The following is a 12,783-nucleotide window of genomic DNA, read 5'->3' as shown; positions in this document are numbered from 1 at the left end:
TGATATTTCTCAGGTGCAGCACTGATCCCAAACATTAACCGTTTGTATCTGTACAGCCCTTTGTGTGTCACAAATGTTGTGATGTCACGTGACTCATCATCCAATTCAATTTGATGATAGCCATATTTCAAATCCAACTTACTAAAACACTTCTGCCCCATTCATGTTATACAATATTTCATCGACAGTGGGGATTGGATGTCGCTCCCTGATGATTGCATTGTTTGCTTGTCTCATGTCTACACACACCTAATGTCCCCATTTGGCTTTGGCACCACAATGACAGGACTGACCCATGATGTTGGGTTTTGCACTTTCTCAATAATGTCTAGAGACTCTAGCTCATCTAGTTTATCACTAACCTTTTGTCTCATACTATACGGTACTCTATACATTCTCTGAGCTACTGGTTGCACATCTTTGTTTATGTGTAAACTCAACTGATAACCTTTCAGTTTCCCAATGCCTTCAAAACACTGTTTGTACTCTGTACGCACATCATCAACATAATTGACTCCAATGCTCAATATGTTCAGTTGTTCTGCTGTTTCTCTCCCCAACAATGCTGGCCCTGCACCCTTAAGTACATAAAAATCAGCGTAAACTTCACAACTTTTAGTACCCTCTGCCTGCACGGCAACTACTGTACTGAATTTACCCAACAGATCTAGTGGTTTGTCAGCCCCGTATGCATACAACTTCTTTGTGGTTATCTCAGATTTACATGTAATCTTTTGTTTCTTCAAACTTTCCCACAACTTTGCATCAATGAGATTCACTGTGGCCCCACTATCAACAATAACATCTACTGGTAATTTCTGCTTACCCAAACACACTTGCAATTTGTCTGTGGAACAAGAATTCACTCGATTAACATCAACACTTCCTACATGAAATGCATAAGAGTCTGAGTCCGAGTCAGTTTCATTGTCCACCGTGTTTACTTTTCCTGAACCGTTTGATTTTCCATGTCCTGGTTTTCTTGGTTTCGCGTATCCCGTTTTCCCTTGTCCACTTGCATGACTTGACTTGCCTTGCACTCTGCCATGTCGGCCGTCATGACTTTTGCCAGTTTCTCTTTTAGTCTTGCAGCAAGACGCAAAATGTCCGGCAAGTCCACATTTGTTGCACTGTTGCTTCTTTGCTGGGCAGCTGCCATCCCTTGCAAAATGTCCGGATCTTCCGCACCGAAAACACTTCCCGTGTTGTTGTGTGCGTGTTCCCGTTGTACGAGTTCCATGTTGCACAGCGTTCACGTTGGCGCTAGCTCCGTGGGTGTTACTCCCGCATTGTGGCCCGTGTGCTCCGGCGTCCATCTGTTTCGTTTGTTTATCCGTTAGTTCGACTGTCACCGCGATTGTCCTCAGGTCATCCAGCTTTAGATCATGTCCTTTGATCAACAGTTTGGCACGGATCTTGTGTGATCTGCATTTTTCAATCACTTGGTCACGAATTTCCTCGTCTGCATTCTGGAAATTGCAGCGAACAGCTCGTTGCCGCAGCCGCACGATGAACTGCTCTATCGACTCGCCGTCCTCCTGCGCCATGCTCCTGAAGCAATACCGCTCATACGGCACGTTGATTTTCGGCTGAAAATGTTTGCTCAGGGTTTTCTTTGATTTCTCGTAGGCGTCTGACCCCTCTTCTTCCTCCAAGGAAAAGAAGATATCCTGCACTTCTGTCCCGGCACAGTGTAGCAACAACGCTCGTTTCTGCTCGGCATTTTTCACCCCTCGTCCGACTGCATACAGCTCGAAGCTACGCAGCCATCGCTGCCACGCGATTCCCACATTGCTTGGGTCGCCGTGCGGGTTGAACCATTTGACTTGACTCACGTCACTGCTGCTGAGTTCCATGACTTTTCCACACGAATTAAATCGGAAAATCTCAGTCAAATGCGTCCAAAAGATTCTTCACGATTATCCTGAATTGTCCAGTATCCTCGTCGCCAATTGTAGTGTTATTGTGAAGCCGGATTGAACTCAAAAAAGTACGAATTGAATACCAAAATGATTTGTCTCCAGAGCGTTTTATTCCCGGTTCTCGACCATGCCGCTATCCCATAATGTCCCCTAGAGGTCAATCTAATTTGCATAGGTCTCATTTGCATAGCACTGTAAACATTGCATGTAATGCATATACATGTATTATCGGGACACTACAGTTACTACTTTGTAAACATTTTGAGGCCAACGATAAGGAAAACGATTAATAAAGATGACTGAATGTTTGGAAAGCGCCCTCTGTAACTCACTCTGATTGCTCCACCGTCAGCATTGGTTAAACTCTGCCAGTCATCTAACTCAGCTGTGAGGCTGTGCTGGACTGAAAACGCCCTGACATGACAACAGGTCACGCTGAGGTGTCCTTGCATGGTGAGCCCGGTAACCGTCGTGGGTTTACCCAGGTCAACCTGAATCCACTGATCTGCTGGAGTGCTTGGTACCCATCCTTGGGTTCCTGTGGGATGATATAATGGTTTTATTATTAGCGTTGGGAATGTTCCAATACGCAAATTAAAAAATAATGCCTACAATCAGAAGATGTACAATCAGCTACGATTTATCAAATTTACTCCAATAATACAGTCACTAGAAAGGTATGGCTGAAAAGGTGAATGTTATTCCGACGAACAGTTTCTATTCCTACTTTTGATTCTAAATATTTACTTTGTTGTTTACCAATGGAATTACAAATAATGTTAAACAAGGCATATGACAAAGTTTATGAAGCGAGTTTCATCAGTTTTGGGAAAGAGGGTAAGATTTTATTCGCCATACGAAAAAAATAAATACTCATTTTCACAATCTGCCACTTTCGACTTGGCGTCCTCCAATGTCAATACAGCACTGGAGGTGGTGGTGGAAGGGGCGTGCTGCGGCAGAAAGCTTCTAGAAATGCAAGATCACCCTTGATGTCACTGCACTCCTCCTCAATCGTTTGGAACAACAAACGACCGAGGAGGCGTGCAATGACATTAGGGATGATTCTGCATTCCTTCAGAAGCTTTCGGCCGCTGCACGCACCTTCCGCCACCGTTTCCTCCACTGTATCGACATTCCCAAAGTAAGTAGTTTTTCGTACGGCATTTAAATATTATCCTCTTGCACAAAACTGATATAACACTCAATATCATTGTTCATGCCCTCTTTACATGATCTGAAATGTTGGTTTAATTCCATTGGTAAACAACAGGGTTATTTGGGATCAAATGAAGGACTTTTTTTAAAAAGAAGTACATTGTAATTTCCAAAATATCACGTTATAAATCTGCATTTCTGACCAATCACCGTTTGGGTGGTTTATATATAGAGCCTTGTCATACCGTTTGACCTAAACTTTCATTAGTCATCAACATGAATTTGTATAGTTCCGCGATATTTTTCTCTCAAATGGCTTTTACTGCGAGACGCCGCACTTCTAGTGTAAATTGGGCCTCATATTGAAATTCTCACAAAACAATGAACTAAAGAACTATCCGGCAAATCCACTGAACGACAACTTTGGCCCATTAATTGTATGGCTTTGGTAATTACCGAGTTCTATGGTCACCATTCGGTGCCTACAGAATGACTTCATTCATGTGTATGTGTAATAACGAACTGTGCATCAATAATGTAAGCAAATAGTCCAAAAGAAGCCATATAAAACCATACTTTTCTTAACAACTCATGTTTGCGATTATGTCTTGGCAAAAATGTTTTGGTAGAGTCTTTGTTGTTGTTAAGCAGCGCCATGAAATTGGGCCCTAATGACACAGCACTACTAAGTTACGCAAGGAAGCATAAGCAGAAAAACAAATGACTTCATTTATCATTATATTCATGAGGCAACTAGGCACAACATAAATATGGAAATATCACCGTTAAAAGTTTACCATAACATAAATGCCCATTACTTATATAGGATCGTTGATTTTTTATAGAAAGGATGCGATACCTACCTACATTAAGTCGAGCGGTGCTTGGGAGATAGCTACTACTATGGACGGACGATGCCGTTATGCTGTTGTCCGGGATGTTTCTATTTTCCATCCCCAACGCCCTTGGAGTGCACCGTGCTAGTGAAATGATAAAGAATAATTCACAAATTCAACAGGTTATAGTGAGGTACCTTAGTGACAAAAATGCCAAGGATCGGTACACGGTGGACAAAAGCACAATTTTTTCACCAAAGCACAATTTTTTCACCAAAGCATCTCCATGGTATACCTTTTCGAAAAAAAGACGGACGCAAAAAATTGGATGATGGGAAGGGCAATATATGACGTCATTATGACTTATCAGCTAATTATTACATGAAATAAATATAAATTGATAATATCTTCAGAACTACCAACATCACAACAACAAATGTGGCATCAAATGAAAGGGAACAACAAGATCTTTCATTTGAGTGGTATGTCAGTGGGATGGAATGTAGTAAAGGGTGGTTTTGGGGGCAAAAAAAACCACTTTTTGGGTCAAAAAACCTCATTTACATGAGAGAATAAAAGTGTCCCCTCGAGCTAAAAAAATGGCCTCAAAGTATCTTACTATTTCTTAGAAGTAACCATTTCCCAATAGATGATTTTGATATAAACGACGAATATGAAAACCAAGCCCCAAAATGAATACAATACGCTCTGAAAATGGGCACATAATGCATAGTTCACAGGTTCCAGCCCCCCCCCTCCCCCATTTGATTTTACGGAGGCCAATGTCCGGTGAAAAACACGTGTCGACCTTTCAGCTCGGATGTGCAAAAAAAGCAATGCTGAGCAAGTGCCCCTTTTCGGTGATGCCCCCCCCCCCCCCTAGTTTCAAACCCGTTCCGCTGCCGCTGCCTGAAGGACCGGCTCCCAACGCAGTTTAATACCTTCGACGACTTAGACGCCTCAAGCCAGATACTCTGTCCCACATAAATCCGCCACGTAGGTACAGCTTTCATGTCAAACCAAAACCGCAGGCCGAGCTGAAAAAGATGGAGAAAGGCTGGGTCATACGAAAAGTCTCCCATCACACGGACGGGTGCAGCTCAATCACAGCAACTGCCAAAAAAGACGGCCCATTCAGGGTGTGTCCGGATCCCAAGCAGCTAAACACATAATGTTTTCTACAGATCCCCACTCTTGAGTAGCTCAAGCCAGACTTTGCGCTGGAAAGGTTCTTCTCCAAGCTAGACGTCAAAAGCAGGGTATTGGTCTGCTCATCTAGAGCAGTCTGAAGAGCTGACAACATACAATTTGGTTGTAACAGCTTTCGTCGCCCACTCATCGGCTTACCAGTAAGCCAAGACAATAGTTCCAAAAATATTGATGGCGAAATAAGCTAGATGCCTTGATGCGTTGGAACAATCACCGCAACGACATTGCAGTATTCGGTGTCCCTTGGAGAGCATGACGAGCACCGAACGCCTCATCGCCCTGATGGAAACCGCTGGTTCCTTTAAAGTCAACATTGTCTCACACTACACCCTACATTGCGTAGACAAAGTTGCTCCCTTCTGTGATCTTCTTCGAAAAGATGTACCATTTCTCTGGCAAGAGGACCATCAAACTTCTTTTATAACCCTGAAACACTCCATCTCAACTCAGTCCTGGCTACGATTCTCCGACCCACTGGTATAAAAAAACCTTCCTCAAAGTAGATACATCTGAAAGAGGATTGGGCATCAGCCATGAAGGTAAACCGATCGCATTTTCCTTAAAGAGCCTATAGACCCTCTGCCAAGAGCATATTCTCGAATATCGAGAGGAAGCTGTGTCACTGCTGCAACTTCATTCGGCTGCAACTTCATTGTCGTCACTGACCATTAAAACCATTGGTTACGATCTGGCGCAAAATCCTAGCCAGTGCACCACCCCGCTTGCAGCGTTTTATTAAGCTACAAGGATGCGACTTCGACGATGTCTACAAACCTGGTGCTATGATGGTGATCGCAGATACACTCGGCAGACTGCCCAACCCCTTCAAGCTCCACATCGTAACACGTGATTAACCTATAACTGAAATACACTCGGATGGGCACCCGACTGTAACTTATATTACGTTTTTTTGTCCGCCTATCTTTGGAATAAGTTTCAACATTTAAGATACCGATAATCAATTACGAAAACTCTCTTGGCATAGTATTTGAACCATTCTCTCTGACCTAAGAACAAAAACTCACAATACCACTCACGGTTTGCATGTTAAAACAAGGTGCCAAAATGATTACCCCAATCCATGATTTTAGCACCATTTTCTTTTACCAAAATAGGGCTTTTTGGCCAAAAAACACCCTGTACTACATTCCATCCCACTGACATACCACTCAAATGAAAAATCTTGTTTTCCCTTTCATTTGATGCCACATTTGTTGTTGTGATGTTTGTAGTTCTAAAGATATTATCAATTCATATTTATTTCATGTAATAATTAGCTGATGACGTCATAATGACGTCATATATTGCCCTTCCCATCATTCAATTTTTTGCGTCCGTCTTTTTTTTCTCGAAAAGGTATACCATGGAGATGCTTTGGTGAACAAATGGTGCTTTTGTCCACCGTGTCAGATTTTTTCAGTAAAGGTACCTCACTATAAAATGAAGACTTAATGCAGGCCCGGATTAAGTGTTTTGTAAGCCCAGCACCAGTGTTCCGTAGGCCCTATTCCGCCCAAGCCACCGACCCCTATTCAGCGTACAAAGCACTGTACAAATCAAGCCATGCCAAACTGATATAGGTCCTAGCTGTAAAAGCCTGCTCGCACCAAGGGCATCAAACTCACAAGTGGGGAGGGGGATGTTCATGCAAACATGTGTATCCTGATGAGAACTAATTAGCGTGCGAAGCTTAAACAGCGTGGGGTTAAAATGATTCTAGAGGTTCTCAATGTGACGTAATTTCTGACTACTTGCAAGGTTTTAGCAAAATATCATCATTTAAACATCATTAATGAGTTGGGAGCCATTGAATCGGCTATTCTGAGCTACAGAATCAAGTACAGGGCGAGTAAAAAAAAAGCGAAACCCAAATGTTGGGACTATTGTTTTTAGTGAATTTCTGCATGTAGCACTTTCAAAATCTAGGATATGAAGTCCCAATCCAAAAGCTTTCTTTTAGCACAAAAATCATTCAAATCACTTATGTACTTTTGAAGTTACGGAATTTTAAGCACAACCACCGTTTTGAAGTTCTGTCGACCAATCACAAGAAGGTAAGTGTTCATTCAGCAAAACGAAACCAAATCACACATTTTTTTGTGATCCATGGACAGAACTTTAAAACGGTGGTTGTGTTTATAATTCCGTAACTTAAAAACTACATAAGCGATCTGAATGATTCTTGTACTAAAAGAAAGCTTATGAATTGGTCTTTCATATTCTGAATTTTGAAGGTGTTACATGCAGAACTTCACTAAAACAATATTCCGACATTTGAGTTTCGGTTTTTTTGACTCACCCTGTAGACTACAATTATTTAATCAGGGAAGAAAATAATTGGGGGAACAACATGTCCCCCCGCTCTGACCGATCGACGCCCTTAGTTCGCAGTTAGCACCTGCTTTAGAACGATTAATTGTATACGTAGGGCCTGCATGTAATACAGCGTCAGTTGGTGAAATCGAAAACTTGGAGAGAGACCCTCTGCTCGTGGGTGTGGTGTGGGTAGGCCTATATGTGTTTTATGGCACACTGCGGTATTATTGTAGGCCCCCAATTTTTCGTAAGCCCCCAACATTTTTGTTGGCCTGAGGCACAGTGCCTACTGTGCCTACTGGGTAATCCGGGCCTGACTTAATGTCGCTCGCTGCAGCACTGTGGGGTCACTGGTTGTGGGTCATCCTCGCAATGGGCAGAGTAAGGTTTTGGGAAAATGTTAGACTTGAGGACCATTCACTATAGACAGTAGTATTTCGTCTGTCGGCGCCCCTATCTATATAATTTTATACTTGCACAGCGAAGTGTATCATTGGGGACCATTTGAAGCGGTACGCGCACGGCATTCGTATGTGGCCTGGAAAATAATCACCATTTTACCTTTAAAAATGCTAAAATATGATGCCGTGGACGAACGTTTATAAATCTGTTTGTGTACAACATTATGTAAGTAAAAAAGTATATGAGTGATTTGAATGATTCTTTTTTGAATGAGATCAAAAGCTTCACTGAAGAAGATATTTTTGCGTCTGGAAGAGGGCGAAATTGAAGGTGAAAAAGAAAGTTTCTTTTTAATGGGGCTTTCACATCCTAGATCAGAAAAGTGCTACATGCGGAACATCTTTAGAAAATAGAGGGCGGCATTTGGGTTTCCTTTTTTGACTCACCCGGTTTGTAAATGTAATGCTTTTCAACAGCACAAACGAAAGACTACATGTCTATGTCTGTTCAATGAACAGAACATAGGGATTTTCTGCATCATGATGTTTTATGAGTTCATACCTTTTTTCGTCCATGTGCAGTCAGGCAAATTCGGGTTCAATTTCGTGTACCGACAAAGGTCCATGAGTCTAAGTCTTGTAATGTCTTGTAATTCTCTAGATATAGCACATACTGGTGCACATTTAAGATAACTTTATATGACCCACGACGACGTCATCATGACGTCACCTCAATATTTACCTATAACACATCCCGGTATACATACATACCAAATTTCAACCCAATCGGACCTACAGTTCTCCGGATGTAGGTCATTGAATTATGCACGCAGGGTGACGTCATCATGACGTCACTTGTCGAGACACGATTTTGCTCTGAGGTCTTTGCCTATATTAACTTTGAGTGATATTTGACAGTAATTATTGCCAAAAGTGCTGTCAAGAACAATGAATTACAAAGTCTATGGATAGAACGAAGACGAAAAACCAGAATTGATATTAATCTATTGAATATGCTAAGAAAAAGAAAAATTCATTAAAAATATCATCTTGTAACAAACACCTGGTGATGTCATCATGACATTATCACAATTTCCATATTATAGCACATTACCGTCATGTACATTCCAAGTATCAACCCAATTGCACCTGTCGTCCTTGAGGGCTTCAAAACAGCACCTCTAATGTAATGTGACCTCACTTCCATTTTCTTAAATAACACACCCCTGTCTGTGTACATACCACGCATGAACTCAACCGCTCTTGTAGATATTGTGCTTCGAAAAATGACCTTTAATGTAATGTAACTTGACACCTTATAATGTCATGATGTTGTCACATTTTGAGAAATAATTTTACCATAGGGTTGTTGTTATTATAAAGTCTCATTAGAATATGATTTATTTTATGTCAAAAGTGACCATCAGAAAAGAAAAAAACTGTAAATTTCGCATTGAAATTCGGATGAACTTGACTATAAAATTGCAAAAAATGACATTATTAATGACATCATTGTGAAGTCACACAAGTATGTATGATTGTACACACCTATTTCTAAACACATAAATTAGTTGCATTCGTGCGATACGGAAAAACAATTCAAGAAAAAAATTCATATAAAACTGTATGATGACGTAATTATAAGGTCACCTCAAATGTCGCATATAACACAGCCAAGTATAGAAACATGCAAAGATTCAACCCAATGGGACAGGTCAGGAGATACTGGCCTGAAAAGAATGCAACTTTACGGGTGTGTCACGTGACCAGCGATGATGTCATCGTGACGTCATGATTCGCGGCACATATTCAGATGGTGGTATAAGAGCATGCCAAATTGGAAGTTGATCGGATACGTGCAAAAGTGGGGGTGCGGAAGAATCGATGTATGAAAAAGCACTGAAATATAAGAAGTTTAGAATTTCTGTAGTAATTGTGGTCAGATTAGTGTCAGGATTGTTTGATTGTTCCAAAATGGCTTTTCAGACCTGAAGTTGACTTCTCTGAATCCTAATGACACCCGCTTTTGTATCAATCTGGAAAAGTGGTTGAAGGTTGAAAATGCGAGTTTCTTAGGCGCATCATGTTTTGGCTTGGTCAAAACCAACCCAACGGAACCCCTATCCCGGCACCAAGTGCATTGGCGTGCATAGGGCGTATTATACAAATACAACATGGTTTGAGGGGAAGTAGTGGGAATAACTGGTCTCGAGGTGTAGGTCAGCTTGACTACATCCCGACGCGGAGGGAGGTAGTCAAGCTGACCTACACCGAGGGACCAGTTTTCCAACTACTTTCCAGAAATAAACCATGCTGTAATCGTTTTACTACACTCATAATAGTAGCCTCACTGCCTTTTAGTGGCCTCACTGCCTTGTTTATAATGGCCTTCGTAGATTTTGAATTTTTATTCAGTACAAGATATTCAAGTTCTTCGTCAGTCTATGAAAAAGCCTGGTGCCATCACTCTTTAATTTGTCTTTACTGCAGTAGTTACAAGGACTACAACAACAGACTGGTTCCGTAAAGATTTCATGCCACATACTACATTTTTTACATGTTCTATACGAGGCGAGTTCCAAGTGAATTTTTGGTGCTACCAGAAAAACTACCGCACGGCAGCAAGGGGATACTCACCGGGATGATGTCACCTGGGCGCGTATCATTTTTACTTCCCGGACGCGCGGCGGAATCTGCCAATGACGCGCTTCAATTTGATCATGAATATTTATGAGGTGTAGTAATGTATATTGTCGTATTTTTTGTCCTCTTAACACTAGATTTCCCTCATAAACCACTTCAGTCTGTCTACGACTTGGCTGTTTGTTCTGAATGTGGCACAACTGACAAGTATATTGTGTTCATGCATTAGGGAAAGTGTCTTAAAGTTCGCAATCGCTCAAAAGAACAAAAACAAAGACTTTTCCCCAACTATGCGGAAAGAAACAAAACCCTAAATTTTATCAAGAGTGTCCGAACAGCTCAAAAGAATATAGTCTGAAGGAAAACCAGAGCTTTTTCGGCGGACTTGCCGAAACAGCTGCATATGCCACATGCTTTTACCGTCTGCAATTGTCCTGGCCTTTTCGTCGTTTCCGGCTACCTCTCCTTGATCATTGACAGCCACAATCCGCAGGGTGTACTCTGTGCCAGCCTCCAGGCCAGGAACCGTGGTCGTGTTTCCATCTAGCAGGTCCACGCGCTGAGTCTCCGCAAAGTCCGCATTTTCGTCGTCTTAGGAGTAGAGAGAGAGAGAGAGAGAGAGGGGGAGAGAGAAAAAACAACAAATAACACCAAGAAATACCATCGCACCTTGTTTTCTTTTGGTTTTAATTGGTTCACTACTGTGATATGACCTTAACTATAAAATACAGTAGAATTTTGTTACAGCGCACGCACTAACATCGACAACAGTCAATTTTCTAGGGTTATTGTACCAGACAATTAAAAGAGTCTTACGTGCTTCCTTGTACAAAACGTAGAACTCGTTGGCTGCGGCGCCCTCGTCCTTTTGGATAAAGGTCACGTTAATGTACGTCCTTCCGGGCGCGATCTGGGCATCAGCGAAAAGAGGCTTGGGTGGCACTGTAAAATCACAAATAGAAAAAGAAGAAGAGTCCATCATGTGTCTTCCAGTGAATTCACAAGTTATCCAAATGAACTGTGACTATTGGCATTCCTTTGTTATTGCTCATCACCTGTAACCGGCGACTGGACTTGCGAAAGAAGATTTGTGACTGGTACAAAAAATGGTCTGAAGATCATAACTCTCTGATTCCACCTACCTCCACCAACTCGCGTCGTGACCTCCTGGGTGTTCGCTTGGCCGAGGCCATACCCGTTGGTGGCGTAGATTGAGATGCGGTAGTTGGTGTCGGGCTGTGCGGACTCCACCTTGTAGGAATCGGCCTCTGGGTCCCCAATGGGAACTCTGGTCTCCTCTCCCAAATCAATCCAATCGACTACAGTCACAGAGAGAAAGAAAGGTTATTGGTAATAATCAATTTTTGTGGATGCCTTAACTTGCCTCTTTAAAGGCGATCTCTATGAGGACACTTTTACATGTGAGACATTTTCACAAACAGAAGAGTCAGGTTGGCATAGCGGTACTTTGCTCGTCTTCCACCGCTGTGACCCGGGTTCGCATCCCGCCTAGGCCAACGTGTGCATAGGGTGTCAGTCCCTAACGGATTCCGTGGGTTTTCTCCAGAATATTTGTTCTGGGGTTTTCCTCCCCCTCTAAAATTGTAATTCTTCTCATTATCTTCTCTCGACATGTTTCTTTGGGCTCGCAAGCTTAAATGCCATGGGCGCTTTTGAGGAATCCTTCTTTCATTACTAGAAATAAGTAAATAAACAGAAGTATAGTTTTTCCAGGCCAATTTCCTAAAACGTTCATTCACTTCTGAAAATCGGTCATTCATTTTCGTCTGAATCGCTCTGAACACAAGTTTCATTTTCGATATCAGAGCATTCGATTCCATTTCAGTTCAATCAATTAAGTAATTGAGCAGCACTTTTCGTTTATGTCCATTCAGATTTATTTCCAACACTTCTTTTTCACTTCTAGAGTGCGATTTCAAATATGCACCATTGTATTTCAGATACAATTAGGGCTTCTTTTTTACTATTAAACTGTCAATTAAATTAGCTGTACCTGAAATCGATTTAGAAAAGGTTCGCTAGCAAAATGAATGCACAGGTAACGTAATTGGCCGTCTGTTTCTCAAAACCGATTGCACGGACAATGAAAACGACGGAACTTTCGTTAGATTGAAATGGGATTAAAGACGTGCATTCAAATTCAGACGAAAATAAATGACCGATTTTCAGAAGTGAACGAACATTTTAGGAAATTTGCCGGGAAAACCTATATAAATGAGGAACATAGTATAGGTTTCCCCGGCCAATTTCACCAAGTTTTCATTCAATTTAGCGCCT

The 12,783-nt window shown here is 41.8% G+C and overlaps 1 protein-coding gene and 1 pseudogene across 1 annotated transcript in view; both read right to left on the bottom strand.

The window, feature by feature from the left end:
• The window catches only part of LOC119726368 (organic cation transporter 1-like), a gene marked incomplete at its 3' end in the record, with an annotated part of 28,843 nt that extends 26,987 nt beyond the window's left edge, over nt 1-1,856 (bottom strand). Inside the window, 1 exon segment of the mRNA XM_038198023.1 lies at nt 1,257-1,856. Coding sequence (XP_038053951.1) covers nt 1,257-1,856 — 600 coding nt within the window.
• A 154-nt stretch (nt 1,857-2,010) lies between these two features.
• Nucleotides 2,011-12,783, bottom strand: part of LOC119726367 — a 37,728-nt pseudogene continuing 26,955 nt past the window's right edge.

Source organism: Patiria miniata, unplaced genomic scaffold, assembly GCF_015706575.1.
Source record: "Patiria miniata isolate m_02_andy unplaced genomic scaffold, ASM1570657v1 HiC_scaffold_2, whole genome shotgun sequence".
NCBI classification, from domain to species: Eukaryota; Metazoa; Echinodermata; class Asteroidea; order Valvatida; family Asterinidae; genus Patiria; species Patiria miniata.
Note: the sequence above shows the minus strand (reverse complement) of the source record. Positions and strands in the feature narration are given on the sequence as shown.